General features: G+C 42.8%; 1 protein-coding gene across 3 annotated transcripts in view; it reads left to right on the forward strand.

Annotated features, from left to right (window-relative positions):
• Nucleotides 1–8315: 8315 nt before the first annotated feature.
• TBC1D31 (TBC1 domain family member 31) overlaps nucleotides 8316–19237 on the forward strand; it is a 67298-nt gene continuing 56376 nt past the window's right edge. Inside the window, exons 1-3 of one of the 3 annotated variants that reach the window (XM_026495488.4) lie at nucleotides 8316–8568; nucleotides 12395–12541; nucleotides 16342–16457. In XM_026495488.4, coding sequence (XP_026351273.1) covers nucleotides 8492–8568; nucleotides 12395–12541; nucleotides 16342–16457 — 340 coding nt within the window. In that variant the 5' untranslated portion in view covers nucleotides 8316–8491. The remainder of the gene's footprint in view (nucleotides 8569–12394; nucleotides 12542–16341; nucleotides 16458–19237) is intronic. The other 2 variants (XM_026495487.4, XM_026495490.4) reach the window with 2 other exon arrangements.

Consider the following 19237-nt stretch of genomic DNA (forward strand, 5'->3'; position numbering starts at 1 on the left):
TATCAACACTCTTGAGGTTATTCGTGTCCACTGTATCTGTCTAGGGAACATACTATGTAACAGTGTACATTGCTCACCTCTTCCCAATGACATCACATTGCTAGCTTGAAATTGCTCTTGAGCAGTAGGAGTATTTACATGCTACAAACCAGGGCTTTTTTTTTTTTTTGGGGGGGTCCAGAGAGTCCGTTGTTAAATTTATCAGCACATCGCTGATACTCTCCTTAGAAAGGCTTCAATAATAGAAACAATACGATATTTAGGAGTTCGTGGTGTGTTAAGGGGGAATAAATGGGATCATCCTGCAAATGATGAATTCCCTTCACAGTTTAGCAGAATATGCTTTGAGGATACAGGTGAAAGCAGCACCAGAGACTTCCTGGGTGTACAAGTGTTTATCGGATTATCGTTTCTTGTATATCTGTAGTGCTAAGTAATGGTCATGGAGCCCTCCAAGGAATTGCTGTGTGCTATACGGCCAGTGAGAAAAGCATAATGTGACTGCCCATTTCTTGTCTGTGAATAATAATCAGCAAATTCTGTAGCATTCCGGATGGTTTAATAAAAAAAGATACAAACAATAATAACAGCAATAATAGCAGCTAGCATTCACTGAGGACTTCTGTGTGCCAGTGCTGTTCTAAACTCTTCACAATTCTATGCCCTTGCTCCTATTTTAATCCCGATTTTCCAGATGAAGAAATCAAGGCCCAGAGAAGTTAAATATTATGCCCAAGTTTAGAGTACTAGTAAGCTATGGAGCCAATGGATTCAGGCAACACACTTTTGGAGAGAACAGGATGGAATATGTGAAATTACGACTCCGTGTTCACAGTACTCATGAGTTAGAGGTTTTAATTGTATGCAAAATTCAAATTATTCAGTCCTATGGGAAATAGTCCCAGCATTCTCTGACTCCACAGCCTTCTGCCTGGGGAGGCCTTTGCACAGGCCACTGTGGGCAGAGAAACACCCTTCTAAGGTCTATAGATGAAAGAGGCAATCCCATTGTGCATATCCTATCTTATCTTTCCCTTTCCTCACGCAGAAAGTTGTTTGCAATATTTTTCAAAGACATCAATATAATGAAAACAAAAATACTTGGGTAAAAGGGAAAAGGGAGGGATGAACAGATAGAACTCAGAGGATTCTTAGGGCAATGAAAATACTCTGTATGGTATTATAATGTCCAAACCCATAGAATGTACAACACCAAGAGAGAACCATAATATAAACCATGGGCTCTGGGAAATTATGATGTGTCCACGTAGGTTCATCAGCTGTAACAGAGGTGTCCCTCTGGTGGGGACGTGGATAATGGGGGAGAATGTGCATCTGTGGGGGCAGGAGGTATATGGGAAAATCTATTTACCTTTCTCTTAATTTCTCTGTGAACTTAAAACCGCTCTAAGAAAAATTCTTTTTAAAAAATTACTTGGGGGGAGCCTGGGTGGCTCAGTCGGTTAGGCGTCTGCCTTCAGCTCAGGTCATGACTCTAGGGTCCTGGGATCGAGCCCTGAGTCGGACTCCCCGCTCAGCAGAGTCTGCTTCTCCCTTTCCCTCTGCCCCTTCCCCCACGCCCCCCTCATGCTCTCTCTCTCTCAAATTAAATAAAATCTTTTAAAAAATTATTTGGGAAAGATGGTTTTTACTGTTGGGTAAGGCCACATAAAAATCAGAAGAGACTGAAGAGCCTGGTCTGTTACATGCAGATTTCTTGCTGGTCATCCTCACTGGGCTCTCACACACTGCCCAGAGTGGGCACTGGAGAAAGGAGGCCACACTGCCCTAGAATCCTTAATGCACAATAAACACTTTGCTCAGTTCGCCTTCCTCCCTTACAGCAATTAGAGATATTTTACTCACGGTTTACTGGCATCCTGTCACATGTGATTGATAGTCTGCCCTCTGAGCCCACAAATATTAGGAGCCTGTGAATCAAGGCTAGTTATTCAGTCCTGTGGGACGTATTCCCCACACTCTCTGACTCCACGATCCTCTGCCCAGGGAGGCCTTTGGCACAGGCCACCACTGGCAAGAGCGTAATTTAAAGGTTTAAGCTTCCAACAGAACCTTTCTATGCTGCCTTTGACTACTGCCTACAATAGCACACTTAGCTATTAATGTCTCTGGCATAAAGTTTGCATATAATTTTTTAAAACCCAGCTGCCAACAATAGAGGGATGATAAAATTATGCCCCATCCGTAAGATGGGATATGATGCATTGTGGCTAAGACAGAGGTGGCTACAGGCTGTCTTTCTTAGGACAGTTGTGGACATGATGGGGGCCAAGATTTCCACACCCTCCTCCTCTCGTGCCCATGTGGAAGGGTGTAAAGACTGGACACTTGCAGCCACGGCCCGTTCCATCACAGAATAGGGAGCTTCGCTCTCTGGTCTCCTCCTTCCTTTAGCCTGCGGGAGGCCTTTTAGAAACTGCAGTCTAGGTCAGCAGTTTCTCATTGTACTCAGGGATGATCTTGCCGCCTGTCAAATTCAACATCACATTTCCCCTTCTGCTTTGATACTGTACCATTCCAGCTGTAGTTGCCAAATCCTTTTGATTACACAGGAAACACTGCCCTTGGTTGCTTTCATGTATGTTTTATGAGAACACCTAGACATGCATATTTATTTAAGCAACTTGGAGCCTGTCTCTGTGATTTTCTTTTTCTCTTCTGAGTCATGTGAAGAGGGTGGGGGAGGGGCGCTGTGTCAGAGTTCACCTGTAATGGCTCTTGCCTTATCCCCACCCCCACCCCCACCCCTTCCCTACCATGCCAAACAGCTGAGTCGTCTAGGAAGTGGAAAACATGGCCTGGGTTTGCATCAGTTAGCAGCGTGACACACATTTCTGTTTCACTGATGAAACACAACTCTTCCTTTGCAATGTCAGCTTTCCTACACAGTACACCAATGTACCCTTACCATCTAACTGTTGCCTGCTTGGATGCCTTTCACGGTGACTGCCTTGATCGACCCTTCCTCACTTCTGTCTCAAGTGGAACAACAGCTCCCACCCTCCTTCTGCTTCAACTCTTAAGTTGTCTTTCTCCTACAGTCACAGGGATGCATCTAGAAACCACAAGTTTCCCTAGAACCTTTCAGAATAAGATCCAAACTCCTTAGAAGGGCAATCTGGGTCTTTTATATTCTGACTTTGACATGTGTCTCACTCTTCCTCCATTCACCCACAGAAAAATAATAATTGTTCTTGTTATTATTATTGAGGGTTTTCTAGGCGCTGAGTACTTGACATGCATAAGACTTCCTCTTGCGTCCTGTGCTTTAATTACACTAAGCATTTCTACTTTCTAGAAGGGTCCATGTTGTTTCACAAATGCCCCTGACTTTCTGCAGATGCTGTTTCCTTCCCTAACGTCTCTGCTTTGTAACCCCTATTCATCTTTCCAGACTCAGCTCATGTATCACCCTCCTGAAGCCTTCTCTGATTCTTTTTTCTTCCAGTTACATCTATTTTAGAAATAGAAAGCAATGTTTTAGCTCAGATGACCAGGGTATAGGAAGGACAGGAGTCCAGGCAAGCTTCTGGGATAATTAGAACAAGAGACATAATGCTGCCAGAACAGAATGTTCTTTGACTATCTCTCTCTTTTTTCTTTCCTCCTGAGTTTCAGCTACCCTCTCTCAGACTGGCTATCAGCACAGAGTTGGAGCTGCGGCCTTCGGCAGCTCCCAGCCTTTGCTATCAGAGAGAGACTGAGACTTGGGGCACTGGGTCTCAACTTTAAAAATCCCCCAAAAGGGGGTCTGATTGGCTCAGCTGAGTCAGACCCCACCCCTGAGCCAATCATTTGACCAGTGAGATGTGGGCTAGAAGCATTTCCCAGAAGTGTGTGTAACAATGCATTTGGGGAGGGAGGTGGCATTGAGGTGGTGGGGGGCAAGGGTAGCGACAGTGCTGGATAGGAAAAATTATCCATGTCTACCGTCTAACCAGACCCTCCCCCAGCCCCACTTCCTCAGTGCTTTATTTTTTTTTTAAGTGCTCTCAATGTCTTTGTTTACCAACACTCCTTTTAATGTGCAAATAAACCCTTTTTCCAAGGAGATAAAACAGAATCTTGTTATAAAAGTTCCCAGAGATTTTTAACCCAGACTAGCAATAAATATTTTCTGGTCCAGGCAATACATCTTTTGGAAGAATTCAGAGCCATACTAATCTGGTGTAGGAAAGGCAGAGTGAGATAGGTCTACATTTGTTTAATTTCATTATATTTGTTTGTTTGTTTGTTTGTTTGTTTGTTTATTTATTTATTTATTTAAGTAATCTCTACACCCAATGTGAGGCTCAAACTCACAACCCCACAATCAAGAATTGCATGCCGTTCCCACTGAGCCAGCCAGGCACCCCAACACTTGACTCTTGCCTCAACAGCTACATAACCCTAGACAAGTAAATAAGCACGCCAAACCTGGTTTCCTCATTTGTAAAATGGGGACAAAATGACTCTATTCATCAGGATGGCCTCCTTTATGCTGCAATAACACCCTGGCTGATCCCAGGTGCATGAGCAATAAATGCTTGTGGTTGAACGGCACAGAGTTTTAGTGGTTGGTTTTTCACAGCATTATTGCAGCTACAGATAACTAATTTAGTACGATTGCACTTCCCAGCCCCCTGTGTTTGGACGGAGCCATAGTTCTGGTAGTGAGTTGGGAGTAAAAGTTATGGTGACATTTCTGGGCTAGAGCATTTAATTGCTGGTATGAGACCCTTTTGAACTCTCTTCCCACCTGGACAGCAACCAAAAGCTTTTGAAAAGTTGGCTACTCCATCAGCCCGGTTCCCCTAGAGACTAAGACGAGCTACACATGCCGCTGAGTTGTTAAGCCCCTGAGTTTTGGAGTTGTTAGTGATTGCGGCATAACTTAGTCTAACCTAATTGAATGAGGTGAGAAGGGGTATTTGAAGAAATTTGCTAAAGGTTATTAATCGCTTTCTACTTGATGCTCTTTGAGAGATTGCAGTAAACATCTGAATTGTATTTTCAGTTGTCTTGGGTTACCATACTGGTTTGATTTGCTTGCTCACTCCCTGACTGGCTTAGGTTTGGGGATGTTAGGGAACTGGGTGCCAAGAAATAGCTGCCCTTTACTTTCTTTTTTTTTTTTTTTTTAAGATTTTTATTTATTTATTTGACAGAGACAGCCAGCGAGAGAGGGAACACAAGCAGGGGGAGTGGGAGAGGAAGAAGCAGGCTCATAACGGAGGAGCCTGATGTGGGACTCGATCCCAGAACGCTGGGATCACGCCCTGAGCTGAAGGCAGACGCTTAACCGCTGTGCCACCCAGGCGCCCCTGCCCTTTACTTTCTAAATATCTTGGGATTTTTCCCAAACAGAAAGGGTTTTCAGATGTTGAGCAATCCAAATGTCCACTAAATACCCTCTAGCTAAGCAGGCAAAGTGGAAGTGCTTCTTCTCTCTCCAGATTATAGATGATCGCTGCAAAAAAGAAGGCATCCTGCAGTGGTGGAAGTGGGATAAGAAAGAGGGCAAGGAGAAAGGACTTTGCAAAGCAACAGCCAAAAATCCGTTGGACACACATAACTGTCCATTCAGGAAAGGGCAATTAAAATCACCGTGAAGTACCACAACACTCCTAGTATGGCTGTCATCACAAAGACGCCTCATAGATATGGAACTACCCTACACTGTTGGTAGGGATGCAAAATGACATGACTACTCTGAAAACGTTTGACACTTCCTTAAAAAGTTAAGTCTATACCTACCATATATGGCCCGGCCATTCCACTTCTAAGAATTTACCCAACAGAACTGAAAACATATGTTTACACAAAGACTTGAATAGGAATGTTCCTAACAGCTGTCTTTGTAATATTCCAAAACTCGAAACAATTAAAATGTTCATCAAAGGTGAATGGATACATTAATTGTGGTCTATCAATATCATGGAATACCACTCAACAATAAGAACATATGAACTGTTGATATACCCAACAACATAGTTGATTCTCAAAATCATTATGAATGAAAGTAGCCAGGCCAAAAGAAAAAAAAAAAACAGTAAGTAGTTTAGGACCTAGTTATATAAATTTCTAGAAAATATTAACAAAGAGACAGAAAGGAGATTAATGGTTGCCTGAGGGCAAGATATGGTGGGGATAGAAAGAGATTGAATTCCAAACAGGCAGGAGGAAACTTTTAGGAGTGATGGATATGTTCATTATCTTGATTATGATGATAATTTCACAAGAGTATATTTATGTCAAATCATAAATAAATAGATGCAGTGTATTGAATATCAATTAACCTCAGGCTGAAAAATGTATTTATAGGATGCATCAGTTATTGACTGAGTAATGATTCAGGAAGGAACTAGCAAATGGTCTACCAACCTGGGTCACATGCATTGGGAAATTATAATAAGTAGAAGGCTGACAGCCGTTGGGGACACGTCTCTTCAGTTGCCAGCCTGACCTTTAGATCCAAGGATATTTCAATCCAAGGATAAGTGCAAAGTGGGCGTCCAGAAGGTCTATAATATGGAAACCTCTTTATCACATATGTGAAATTGAATAGGATGGTCACATGGGCTGTGAGAGCCCATACAAGTTGACCTGCAGGCAGGTTAAGCCAAAGTAGTTAAGGAAATCATTCAGCACGTTTGTCTCTGCCACTGATAAAACTGGTTGCTTGGTTACCTGCGTGGGATAGAAATGGGAGAAATAACCCGTGTTTCAAGTTAAGCGCCCATAAGCTGAACGCCCTAAGTTTCTGACTAAAAATGCAAACATTCACACACACAATTTATTATCATCTCAAATCCAATAAGTAAAAATGAAGAACGTGATTATCTCTTCTGCAATAGGTTATTAAAAGTTATGTGGTCTCTCAGAGCCACCCCTTGGTCACAATACAAAAAGTTTTAAAATCTGCATTGGTAAATTTTTATGAGAGTTTTGCTTTGTGTGGAGTTTTATCTTTTCAAATACCATAGCCTTATAATTTTGTAAAAACTCATTTTTCTGTTGTAGAAAAACATGGAGACCAAGAATGAAAAGACTAAAAATCTAATCCTGGCTCTACTACTGACTCAATTCCTTGTCTGCAAAACAGGGATAAAAGAAGTACCTACCTGTAGTGGGTTGAACAGTGGGCCCCCCAAAATATATAACCACAACCTAATTCCCAGAACTTGTGAATGTTACCTTGTTTAGAAAAATAGTCTTTGCAGGTGTAATTAAGAATCTTGGAATAAGGAGATCATCCTGGTTTACCCAGGTGGACCCTAAATCCAATGACAGGTGTTCTTAAAAGAAAAGCAAGAGAGATTTGAGACAGAGGTGGGAAAGAGAAGGCAATGTGAAGGTGGAGGCAGAGAATGGAGAGTTGGAAGGGAATGATGTGGTCCCAGGTAAGGAAGTCACCAGCTGAAAAAGGTAAGGAATGGAATCTTCCCTAGAGCCTCTGGAGGGAGCGGTTCTGCTAACACCTTGATTTCTGACCCTGGCCTCCAGAACTATGAGAAAATAACTTTCTTTTTTCTTTTCTTTTCTTTTTTTTTTCTTCTTACCAATTTTGTGGTAATTTATTCCTGCAGCCTCAGGAAACCAATACACTACCTCACAGAGCACAAAAAATGAGAATAATAGTACTACCAACATTGCAGGTTTGCTATGAGGATTAAATGGATTAATATTCATAAAGCACTTAGAAGAACGCTTGATACCTGACAAGCACGAGAGAAGGGCTAAGTGAATTCTTACAAAAAGGAACTCTGATGTCAATGCAACTTGTTGTTGATGACATTGCTTTTCTGGTCCACGGCTGGTGGACTGGACATCATGATACTGGAGCCTCTTGTTAGATTACAATAGAAAAAGGAATCACGATGGTGAAGAGGACAAGAAAAATGGACTCTGTTGAGGTTCTTTTAAGCCCGAATGCTCTGTAAAAGAACCCTTCAATTCTCCTTGCATTTGGCTCCTTTTCTAACAGCTGTCTCTACAACCCCTTAATCCCTAAACGCAATGTAGGAAGGAACGCAGGGACCGCAGGAAAAAACCACTTTTATTGCGTCGGTGGGGAGCCTAAGACCCCGCGAGGCCCCAAGAGTGCAGAATTCTCAAGAGGATTGCCGACTCCCCGTGCCACCTGCAGAAAACTACGATTCCCAGAAGGCTTTGGGCCCCGGGATTGGGGGAGGACCTCTAAAAGGGGCGGGGTCTAAGAGAAGGTCGTTGGCCGGTTCCATTGTCCAGAGCTGCAGGGGTCGCCTGGGCGGAGTTGGGAGGAAAACGGCCTTCCTATTGGCTGTGAATAGAAAGGTCGGCGTCCAGCGCGCGGTTGGTCGGGTCGCGGGGATCCCTGACGCCGGGGCGGGAGCTCAAATCTCCCGGGTCCGGAGCTTAAATTTCCCGGGCGGGGAGCGCGGGGCCTGCTGGGAAGGCTCCGGGTCGGTTGTGCACCCGGCGGCGGCGGCGGCCGCGGGTGGGCTTCGCCATGCAGAGCACGGATCTGGGCAACAAGGAGAGCGGCAAGCTGTGGCACCGCAAGCCCTGCCCGGCCGCTCGGGACGGGTAAAGGCGGCGGGCTGCGGAGGGGCCTGCAGGCCGGCGAGGGGCGGGTCCGCGTCCTTGCAGAGGCGTTGGAGGCGCTGTTGGGTCGGGTCTCGGGAAAGGGTGCAGGGGGCCGGGTGGAGGTTCGGGCTCTGCCTCTGACCCGGATCCCTGGCCCGGATGATCTCTTGAAAGGCAGGTAGCCTGGGACTAGCTGTGCTCCGTACGCCAAGGTCGTCGGAGACCTCTTCCCTGTCGTGGGGCTGGGGTCGGCGAGGTGCGCGAGAGCATTTGTGCCGGGGCTCTGCCTGCGTGAATTATCGTAGTAGCCCGGTAGCATTCCCGGAGCACAGCAGATGCTCAGGAAATATTTGTTAACGATTGCAGCCAGAAAAGAACTCAGGAGGAACGATGCAGCGAAAGGGGAACAGTGCACGTCTACCCCTTCCAAATACTGCAACTTATCTTAAATCGTCGTTTATCTTCAGACAAGCATGCATCCATCAGCTGTTTGTTGAGCACCTACTCTGTGCCAAGCTTCTAAGCTCTGGAGGACAGCAGCGGAACAAAAACTTCCGGTTTAGTGGAGTTTAACGTTAGCGTGTATGGCGGTGACAACAGGGGGTACATTCTACAGTGCAAGGTGGCCTTCTAGTAAGGCCAGCGCTGCTGCTGCTGCTGCTGCTGCTGGCGGTTGCTTTTGTTTGTTTGTTTTTTAAATAGACTTCATTTTTTTTTTTTAGGACAGCTCTAGATTCACAGCCAGATTGAAAGCAAGAGACAGAGATTTCCCATATCCCCCCTGCACTCACACATGCATCGCCTCCCCATTATCCGTATGCCCCATAAGAGAGGTGTTTTTATTGCAGTTGATGAATCTACACTGACACAGTATTATCACCCGAAGTCCACAGTGTATGCTGGGATTCGCTTTGGTGTTGTATGTTTATGGGTTTGGGCAAATGTACAATGACATGTATACACCATTATAGTATCATACAAAGTATTTTCACTGCCCTAAAGGTCTTCTGTGCTCTGCCTGTTTTTCCCTCCCTCCCCAGCTCTTCTTTTCATTCTGGTCCCAGATACCTGACCTGTTTGAGTCTTAGCCACACAAGACTAATGGAAACCTTTGCCCCAAGTGGTGCCATCTTGATCCAATTGCTGCACACAGATCGATCCTGTTGCTTTTGATTTCCTAAGATTTCATGGCCTTTGCTTCATTACTTGAATTCATGTTTCTATTCTAGTAATTTTTCTGTTGATCCTTTGGTTGCTTCTCAACAAATCAACAGACTTCAAGTGCCAACTCTGCTTGCGCGAACCACCGGGCTGGATGTTGTACTAACAGCTTGTTTGGTTTCTGGTTGCTGTCAGTCCCCCAGCAATGCTGCTGTCCCATCAACTCTCTTGAATAAAAATTTTTGTTTAGAGTAGGGATTCTTCAGAAGGGATTTTCATTTCCAAACTTGGAATTTATGTAAATACTAACCCTACTTCTGATGTTCTCTAAATGTTCTAAAAGTTATTGCCAACCCACAGTAATTCTATTTCTTGCTGTTATAAAATATCCAGATATACATGCAAGATTCAAAAAAGGAAAGAAACAAGCTTTATGCAAATGGTATTTGCTTCCATTAAACCATAGCTTGCTTTTTGTTCATCTAAATCCATTGTTATGGTGTCAAGAGGCAAGGGGCACAGACTGAGGAGTCAAATGGACTTCAATAGAAGTAAATGTCCATTCATTAGTTCTGTGATTTTGGGTAAGTTAATCACTAAGACTGTAGGTGAAGATAATTGTGCCTACCAGACAGAATTGTCTCAGGGCATTATAAAGACTTTAAAATGGTGTCTCATGCATCTTGGTGTTCGGTAAATATTTGATTTTTAAATTATCTTTAAGGACTGAGGAACTGTCAGGCAACCTGCGAACAATTGACAGGCAATTGTTCTAAAATAAATGCTGGTATGTGTGCGTTATGTGAAATTAGAGGAGCAGAATGTTGCCATTAATTGTGATTATTTCTAGATGTTAGGGTTATAATCAGTTTTATTTATTAGTGTTTTTCCATACTTGCTTATTTTGAACAATGATCTTGTAATTTTGTAATCGAAACACATAGTAAATGTTATAGAAACAAGAGCAGAGGAAAAATTGTTCGCTCTGTCTGATTTTAATTGCTGGAGAACATTTTGATGTTATTGCTCATTTCAGTATATTTATTCTCTCCCTCTCCCCTTTGGGGATGTCAAAGGAAAACCGGAGCTGGACGGTAGTTAAAGTGGTAAAAACAGATTTTATTCCTCTATTCCAGTAGAGGAAAGGAGACTTCAGCATAGAACTGGGCTCAGCTCTGGATACAGCCTGGGCAAGTGGAGATGTACCACCAATGAACAGGGTGGGAAGCAGTGGATGGAAAATCACTAAGAGGAAACATCTAGGATAAGGGAGTTCTGGGTAAATTAACCTAAAGAAATTCTTGCTGAAGACAAGCCAGGGTGATTAGTTGTCAGCTGGGAGATGGTGGAGATTGAGAAACCGATCAGTTATCACGGATGAACAGGGGTTCTAGTTAAACGGACTGAGCAGGGTTTGTGCTAAAATTAGATTTTACAAGGTGGTGCACAGATGGAGAAGTGCCCCTGAGAAGATTGAGGAGCTGGACTAAAGCTTGGTCAAGCAAAGTATCTTTGTCAGGGACTTGCTAAACATAAGTCTCCTAAGAATCTTGCTGTTTCACCCAATGAAAAGCCTTATGTTTAAACTGAAGAAAATGTTTAATATGCTTAATTCAGTTTCATTTTTTTAAAAGATTTATTTATTTGACAGAGAGAGCGCCAAGTGGGCAGAACGGCAGGCAGAGGGAGAGGGAGAAGCAGACTCCCTGCTGAGCAGGGAGCCCAAGGCGGGGCTTGATCCCAGGACCCTGAGATCATGACCTGAGCTGAAGGCAGGCACTTAACTGACTGAGCCACCCAGACGCCCCTCAGTTTAGTGTTTCTAAATATAGTAACTTTAGACCAATACAGCTGAAAATAAACTCATGTACACTTAATTCACTTTGGAACACTTTGTATTACAAAATTTCATTAAGGTATCTTAAAATTAAGATATTGAAATTTTTCTTACATGTGGTGGCTTGTGATTTACATAAAACTACTTTTCACTTACTACTCGTTTTTAGCATGTGTTTATTTATGTAGCAATTTGACTCAGTGATAAATATACTCTTACATCTTGTTATTGTCTATCACTTAATCACAGTTTATTAATCTGTTCATACGTGTGCTTGTTTTTTTAATCTCTGTCTTCACCACTAAACTGGGATCTCCATGAGCTCCACTAAACTGTGTCCATTAGTTACTTTTAGGGCCCAGCTTGTTCAGTGTCTGACACATCGTGAGTTTTCAAGTATTTGATGAATATATGCACAGTAGCCACTTTGGCAATAAGTTGTTTTTTTTTTTTAAGATTTTATTTATTTATTTGACAGAGAGAGACAGCCAGCGAGAGAGGGAACACAAGCAGGGGGAGTAGGAGAGGAAGAAGCAGGCTCCCAGCAGACGAGCCTGATGTGGGACTCGATCCCAGGACTCTGGGATCATGCCCTGAGCCTAAGGCAGATGCTTAACGACTGAGCCACCCAGGCACCCCTTGGCAATAACTTTCTCAACTGCCTTTAGAAATCACTAGGATTGCTTCTAGGAGAGTAGCAGGAGAGGGGAGAACGGATAGGCAGGAAACTTCAAAATTAGTGAATTATACTATAAAAGCCATATTTTTCATAATAAGTAATGCTTGACATAGAACTAAATATATTTTTTGTTTGCTTGCTTTTGACAGGATTATAGTGAACATCATTCACAGCACTTCTGATTACCTTCCCAAAGTCTTGCGATTTTTGAATGTGGCTTTTGATAGCTCAGGTGATTGCTTAATTGCTGGGGACCATCAAGGAAATATCTACTTTTTTGACTTGTATGGAAACAGGTGAGCAGATACCTTTGATATATATCATATTTATCAAGTCATTTACTGCCAATTTTAGTACTTCCTATTAATCATTCAACAAGATTCATTAAGTTCTTACTATATTTCAGGTACCTTATAAAACACTGTCATAAGTGCTGATGGGAGAAAGTGGGAAAGCATAGAAAATATGGTTAGAATGTTTTTAGAGTATTCAAGTCCAGTTTGCACAGTATCTCTAGTAGCTTGTTTTTCCTTAAGTTAAAAAATTTACTATTGCTCGCTTACCAACATCTGGTATTTTATTGGGCAATTTAGAAAGAGAATAATTTCCTTTGTACATTATTGTCTCACTTTACACATCTAGCAGTTTTAATGAATTGGTCCTCACTCGTCTGCCTCTTCCTTTGCTGAACAATTTTGTACAGAAGCAGTTAGGTGGGATTGACGGAGGGGGTCATCCCCACAGTGGGGGTATGTGCGAGGGAGAACCGTGTCCGTCTGGCCAGAGTCAGAAGGTGTCTGTGTGGGGGATGAGGCAATCATGGGAAAGACGGGAGGCTTTGATCGAGTGAGTAAATTTGTTGAGGATAAGGGGCCAGGTATCTAACAACTGGAAAGGGGAGTTGCACATATGAAAAGGTGAAAATCTAGAACAAACCCTGGGGTACTGGATTGGAATTATATATATCTGTGTGCGTGGCCGGTTTTGAATATATAGACATAAAAATAAAGAGAAGTGTGTGTGAGTGAGTGAATGCATTATAGGTACACATGTTTCCTACCTTTGTCCACTTATAGGATCTGGGAGCAACAACACCCCAGTAGCAATGAATACACCCAGTGCCCAGTTCTGTTCTAAATACCACACTCCACTAAAAGTAGCCAGGGATCCTTGCAGAAACAGTGAGCCTGGAACATCTTGTAGCCAGAAAGGAAGAATTATTCAAAGAAAGAGTGTCCAAAGGACATAGGTGTCAGCTTAAAAGAGTTCCTTCTTGCCATATTGGAGACACTTTGAGTATCCAAATAAATAATGATAGTAAGGGGTCATAACCCATTGAGTAAAATATAAATCTATAACTTCATGCTGTAGTCAAGAAACAATTTAATGAGAAGGGATACTCGCAGAGTCACAGAGCAGCTCCCCACAAAATACTTATTAATCATAGAGGGGGAAAGGTTAATTTTGCAGTGAAGTAGTCGAGCAAACACTACCTTATCAAATGATTACACAAGTAGTGGGACAAACCACAATTCGTGCGCCACCTGACAGGGCGCAGTGGAAACAGCACAGTACCACTCTGTGGTATTCCTGCCGGGGACGTGGACCTGAATCCAATCAGTGGAATCATCAGACAGACAAAGGTAAATTACGGGATTGTATAACGAGATGGCCTGTAATCTTCCCGAGGGTCAAGGTCATGAAAGTTGTAGAAAACCCAGAAGAATTATTCTGGTCTGAGGAAGACTAGAGACATGACAAGTAAGGGTATGAGTCTGAACTGAGCCTTTGCTGTCAGGGACATTGGGGACAAGTGGCAAAACTGAATGGGGTCGGAGGATTAGGCGATGGTGATATATAAATGTAATTTTCTGATTTTGACAGTTGTATTGTGATTATATAGGAGAATTTTCTTGTTTGTAGGAATCATGATTTTGGCAACTTATTCTCAAATAGTTCAGAAAAAGAAGAGGTCGTATATTATTAATTTCTCTGTGGTTTATTAGATATCTGTTAATCATTGTTTCTGCTCTTTACCAAAAAAAGTAATGGTCACAATTCTCCCACCCTTTACTCTTGCCTAACGCACCCTGCCAGTTCTCCATCTTAAATCCATACGACTGTCTCTTCACTGTTCCCACTGCTAAAGAAAACAAAAATTGCTGTTCAGGAACTCTGTTACTAAATAATGGACTTCAGCATTAACGATGCTTTCCCTTAGTTTGCTCATCAGTAGTTACTCTTTTTTTTTTTTTTTTTTAAAGATTTTATTTATTTATTTGACAGAGAGACAGCCAGCGAGAGAGGGAACACAAGCAGGGGGAGTGGGAGAGGAAGAAGCAGGCTCCCAGCGGAGGAGCCTGATGTGGGGCTCGATCCCATAACGCCGGGATCACGCCCTGAGCCGAAGGCAGACGCCCAACCGCTGTGCCACCCAGGCGCCCAGTAGTTACTCTTTTATCAGTAGTTATTCTCCCACTCTCCTCCAGCTTCCTTGTCTCCTTGGGTATGACCCTACTCTTACTCAACTCCCTGGCCCCCTAACTCATGCGAAAATAGATACTTTCAAGTTTCCCTTCCTCTTCCCCATTGCAGCCTCAGATATATAGCCATCCCTGTGGCTGGCTTATTCATAAAATAAGTGATCCTGATTTCTTCCAGTGCCCATCTCGATATTCTGTAGTCACCCCTGGGGTTGGCACCATGACTGTTCCTCTCTTTTATTTGTCCACTGTCCTTTTCTATCTATAAATATTCACAGCCGAGCAAAGGACTGAGTGTCAGAGCTGAGATTTGAAATCAGGCCTGCTTGGTTCTAATGCCCACCATGCTGGGGTCCCCTGGAAATCTTACTTGCCTAATCCACTGGTCTCTCTGCAGTTCTCATCTTACTAAATACTCGTCTTCACCTCTTCCCTAGAGCTTTTTTTTTCTTTTGCTTCAAAGTACAGCTTTTTCCTGATTTTTCTACTTCTCTGATCATCCCCCCCACACACTAGTTTTGCTGACTCTTCTGCCAGTGCCTCCCCCTTTATTGTGCTGCTCAGACATCTGTCCTTAGCCTGCTCCCTTCCGTGTTCTCCTTCATAATCTCATCAGCACCAGGCCTAAGGCTTCAGCTGCCGTGTAAATACTGTTAACCCAGATCTACTTCCACTGCGTACTGGGTATCTTCTAGACCGGGCTGTCCAGTGCAGTAGTCACTAGCTGCATCGAGCTTTGGAGCCCGTGAAAGCTGGCTAGTCCAAATTGAGATGTGTTGTTAGTGTAAAATACACACTGGGTTTAGAAGACTTAGTATGAAAAAAAAAATGTAAAATATCTCAATTTTTTATTGATTAAATGTTGAAATGATAATAAATATGTATTAAGTAAAATATGTTATTAAGATTAATTTTACCTTTTTCTTTTTACTTTTGCAACATGGCTCTTTACTTTTGCAGCTGTGGCCCACGCTGTATTTCTTGAACAGCACAGCTCTAAATGTTTTGCAAAGGCCTTGAACTCAACATATTTAAAACCCTCAAACTTGTCCCTCTTCTGCCCAATCTTGAAAACTTGATTTTTTTAGTCAAATTCTAGCTGTGTGCCAAGTACTCTGCTATCACTTAGCATATGTTATTTCATTCAATCAACATATTAGTTCACTTAATCACTTAATCATTTCTTTTCTTACCTTCATTTTGCACATGAGGAATTCCTAATTCCTCCCTCTCCACCTCGTGTTCGATGCATCACCAGCCCTTCTCCCACTTGACTCTTGTCCTGTTTGTCCTTTCCATTTTAGACCCGCAGCTCTGGTTGAGATGCTCTGTGGTAGCTTGCTTCATGATCTCTTCTTTCTATCCATTTGCCGTTGCTGCCAGACTCCTCCTGCTAAAAGATGTGGCTGGTCGCAGTTCTGCTGTGCTTAAAACCCGTTAAGTAAATTCCAAATTCCTGTATGTGGCAGCACTCTTCATAATCTATTTTTGGCCTACCAAAATGAGGGTTCATTTTTCTGGGTTTCATTTTCTTCATCTCTAAGGACTCCTCCAACGTAAAATTTATGATTCTTGGAAGAATTTCTGATACTAATGCAGTAATCTCTTAATAGGTTTAATCTTGTTCAGCGAACAGCACAAGCTTGCACGGCTCTGGCCTTTAATCTCCGTAGGAAGTCTGAATTCCTTGTGGCATTAGCTGATTATTCTATTAAATGTTTCGATACAGGTAAGAAGTCCTCCTATTTATCTTTTGAATAAGAGTCAAATTTAGACTGAGGTACTGCAAGGAGTTTGCCAGTCTGTCTCACTGCAGACATCAGCTGCAAATTTGGGGGTCCCGGGACCATCCTTACATAGGATCAGTTGTCTACAAACTCAGGGTTCCCCACAACTACCCTCAGGGTGGTAATTCACTTGAATGACTCTCAGAACTAAAGAAAGCACTCTGCTTACGATTATAGTTTTGATGCAGCAGAAGAATACAAATTCGAACCAGCCAAAGGAAGGACACATAGGGTAGAATGTGGGAGGCTCCCAGAAGAGAAGCTGCCATTATCCCCTAGGGACATATCACCCTCCCAGCATCAGATAATTGGCCATCCATGCTGAGTATTGTCAAACCAAAAATTCACCTAACCTCTGATGTTCAGGGCTTTTTATAGAGGCTCCATGACATAGACATGACTGATTGGATTATTGCCCACCAGTTTGAACTCAAATTTCCAGCCCTCCTCCTCTCGCTCGAGGTCGGGTGGACATAATGTGGCCCAAAGCCCCAGCCTTGCAATCACTCCCACGGTTGGTCTTTCCCATGTGGCCAGCCCCCATTCTGAGGTTTTCTCCTTAGATAAGCCAGCTCCTGTTGCCTGGGGGCCTCCCATGAATAACAGAGACACCCCGTCACTGGGGAAACTTTAGGGGTTTAGAGATTGCCTCCCAGGAACCTGGACAAAAACCATACCTTTCTTTGAAGCCCCAGTTCCTTAGTACGTAGGTACAAGAATAATAACTTTCTTAATGTATCCTATGTATTTTATACCACATCATATATTTTGAGAGAATTTAGAGTCCTGCAAATTGAACCTCGTAGGAAAAAAGATAACTGTATTTTTTTGTTGTTGTTATTAAAGTAATTGATAAAATATGTAGAAAGATAATGATAACCAGGGCGCCTGGGTGGCACAGTTGTTTAAGCGTCCGACTCTTGGTTTCAGCTCAGGTCATGATCTCAGGGTGCTCTCTCTCTCTCTCTTTCTAATAAATAAATAAAATCCTTTAAAAAAAAGAAAGATAATAACCATAGTAATATTTGTAATAGCTAACACTTATATAGTGTTTATTCTTTGCCAGGTACTGTTCTATGACTTTATACATATTAATTTTAGTTGTCATAAAACCCATGGACGTGGATAGTGTTATCTCCATTTTGCAGATGAGGACACTGAGCATAGAGGTGACTTGACCAAGGTCCCACGGCTTGTAAGCAGTGGAGCCAGGATTCCTGACCTGGAAGCCTGGCTCCAGCGGCCCTGCTCTTAATCACTGCTATGCTCACTGTGTGTGTAAGAAGACAAACTAGTCATCCTTCAGTAACGCCCAGACACAGTCCATGTTTTTATAGTAGGGACCTATCTTTCCAGTCTGTTCTTTCTGCATATACCTCTTTTACATTCTTTTTTTTAAAGATTTTATTATTTATTTGAGAGAGAAAGTGAGCGCACAGGTGCACAAATGGGGAGGGGTTGGGGCAGAGGAAGAGGGAGCAAGGATCTCAAGCAGACTCCCTGCTGAGCGCAGAGCCTGGTGATGCGGGGCTCCATCTCACAACCCTGAGATCACGACCTGAGCCCAAAGCAAGAGTGGTAGGCTTAACCAGCGGAGCCACCCAGGCGCCCCACCTCTTTTACATTCTAACAAACATATGATCATCCTATCTAGACTGTTTTGTGGAATCATTTTCTTACCTGGTTAAAAATTCATGCAGTGTTTTAAAAGCAGCATGTAATATTCCACCCTGTAGGTGTTGGCAGTACCATAATTACTAAACCTGTTACCTATCAATGGACTTTAAACTGTCTCCAGTTTTTGGTTACAGACGGTGCTGTCACAGAAATTCTAAAAAACTAAATGTTTATACTCACCTGTGGTCGCTTCCCTTGGATCCCATCCATTCTCCTCTTCTCTCTTCTCAGGTCCATCTTCTTACAGTCTCTTCTGTCTGTTGAATCCCCTCCCCCGGCAATGAAGCCCCTTCTTACGACGTTGTCTCTACCTCCCCGACTACTTCCGTCTTCACTGCTAAATCCCACTGCTTCACAACCTCCAGCAGTGGATTCTGACTCTCGCTTCCCCCACTCCCTACTCCTCTAAGGTCGTTAGTAACCTCTGATTGTTGAAACCTTCTTTGTACTTTTCGCTCTACCTCTCAGTAGCACTTAGCACTTTGCATTAGGGCAGGACCTTAGTTTCCATTCTCTCTCCTGGTTCTCCTCCTACCTTTCTGTTTTTTACTAGGCTCCCTCCTGGGTTATTTTGGTGGTCCCTAGAGTTTTGGATTTTTCACTCAATTAAAAAGAAAAAGTAGAGGAACAACCCACATGGGTTGTCAACTTTTAATTTTGCTAAATGACATTGGAAAAAACCATGGAACTTCATTTCATGAAATGAGATTTTTTTTTAACATAAAGGAACTCGGAAGGATATAATACTCGATTAAAAGGTAGTACTTTAAATTTAGCTTTATGAAAGCCTCGTCTCTTTATCCTTATTTTTCTCATTTCACTGAAGACCAGTGAAAAATTGATCATTAACTAATGCCAGACTTTAGACTGGTGTTTGGAAACTACTTCTCTCTCCCCAGGGGTTTCTCTCTGTTCCCTCTGTTTTCAGTTTTGACCTACTTTGTGTCTTAATGCTTCCCAGATTTACGTCTTGCTTTTGTACTATTCTCAGTTTCGTCTTTCTGGAGGAAAAAATTCTGATCATGAAAGTAAAACATGCCTACCA

The sequence above is a fragment of the Ursus arctos genome, unplaced genomic scaffold (assembly GCF_023065955.2).
Source record: "Ursus arctos isolate Adak ecotype North America unplaced genomic scaffold, UrsArc2.0 scaffold_6, whole genome shotgun sequence".
Classification (NCBI taxonomy): domain Eukaryota; kingdom Metazoa; phylum Chordata; class Mammalia; order Carnivora; family Ursidae; genus Ursus; species Ursus arctos.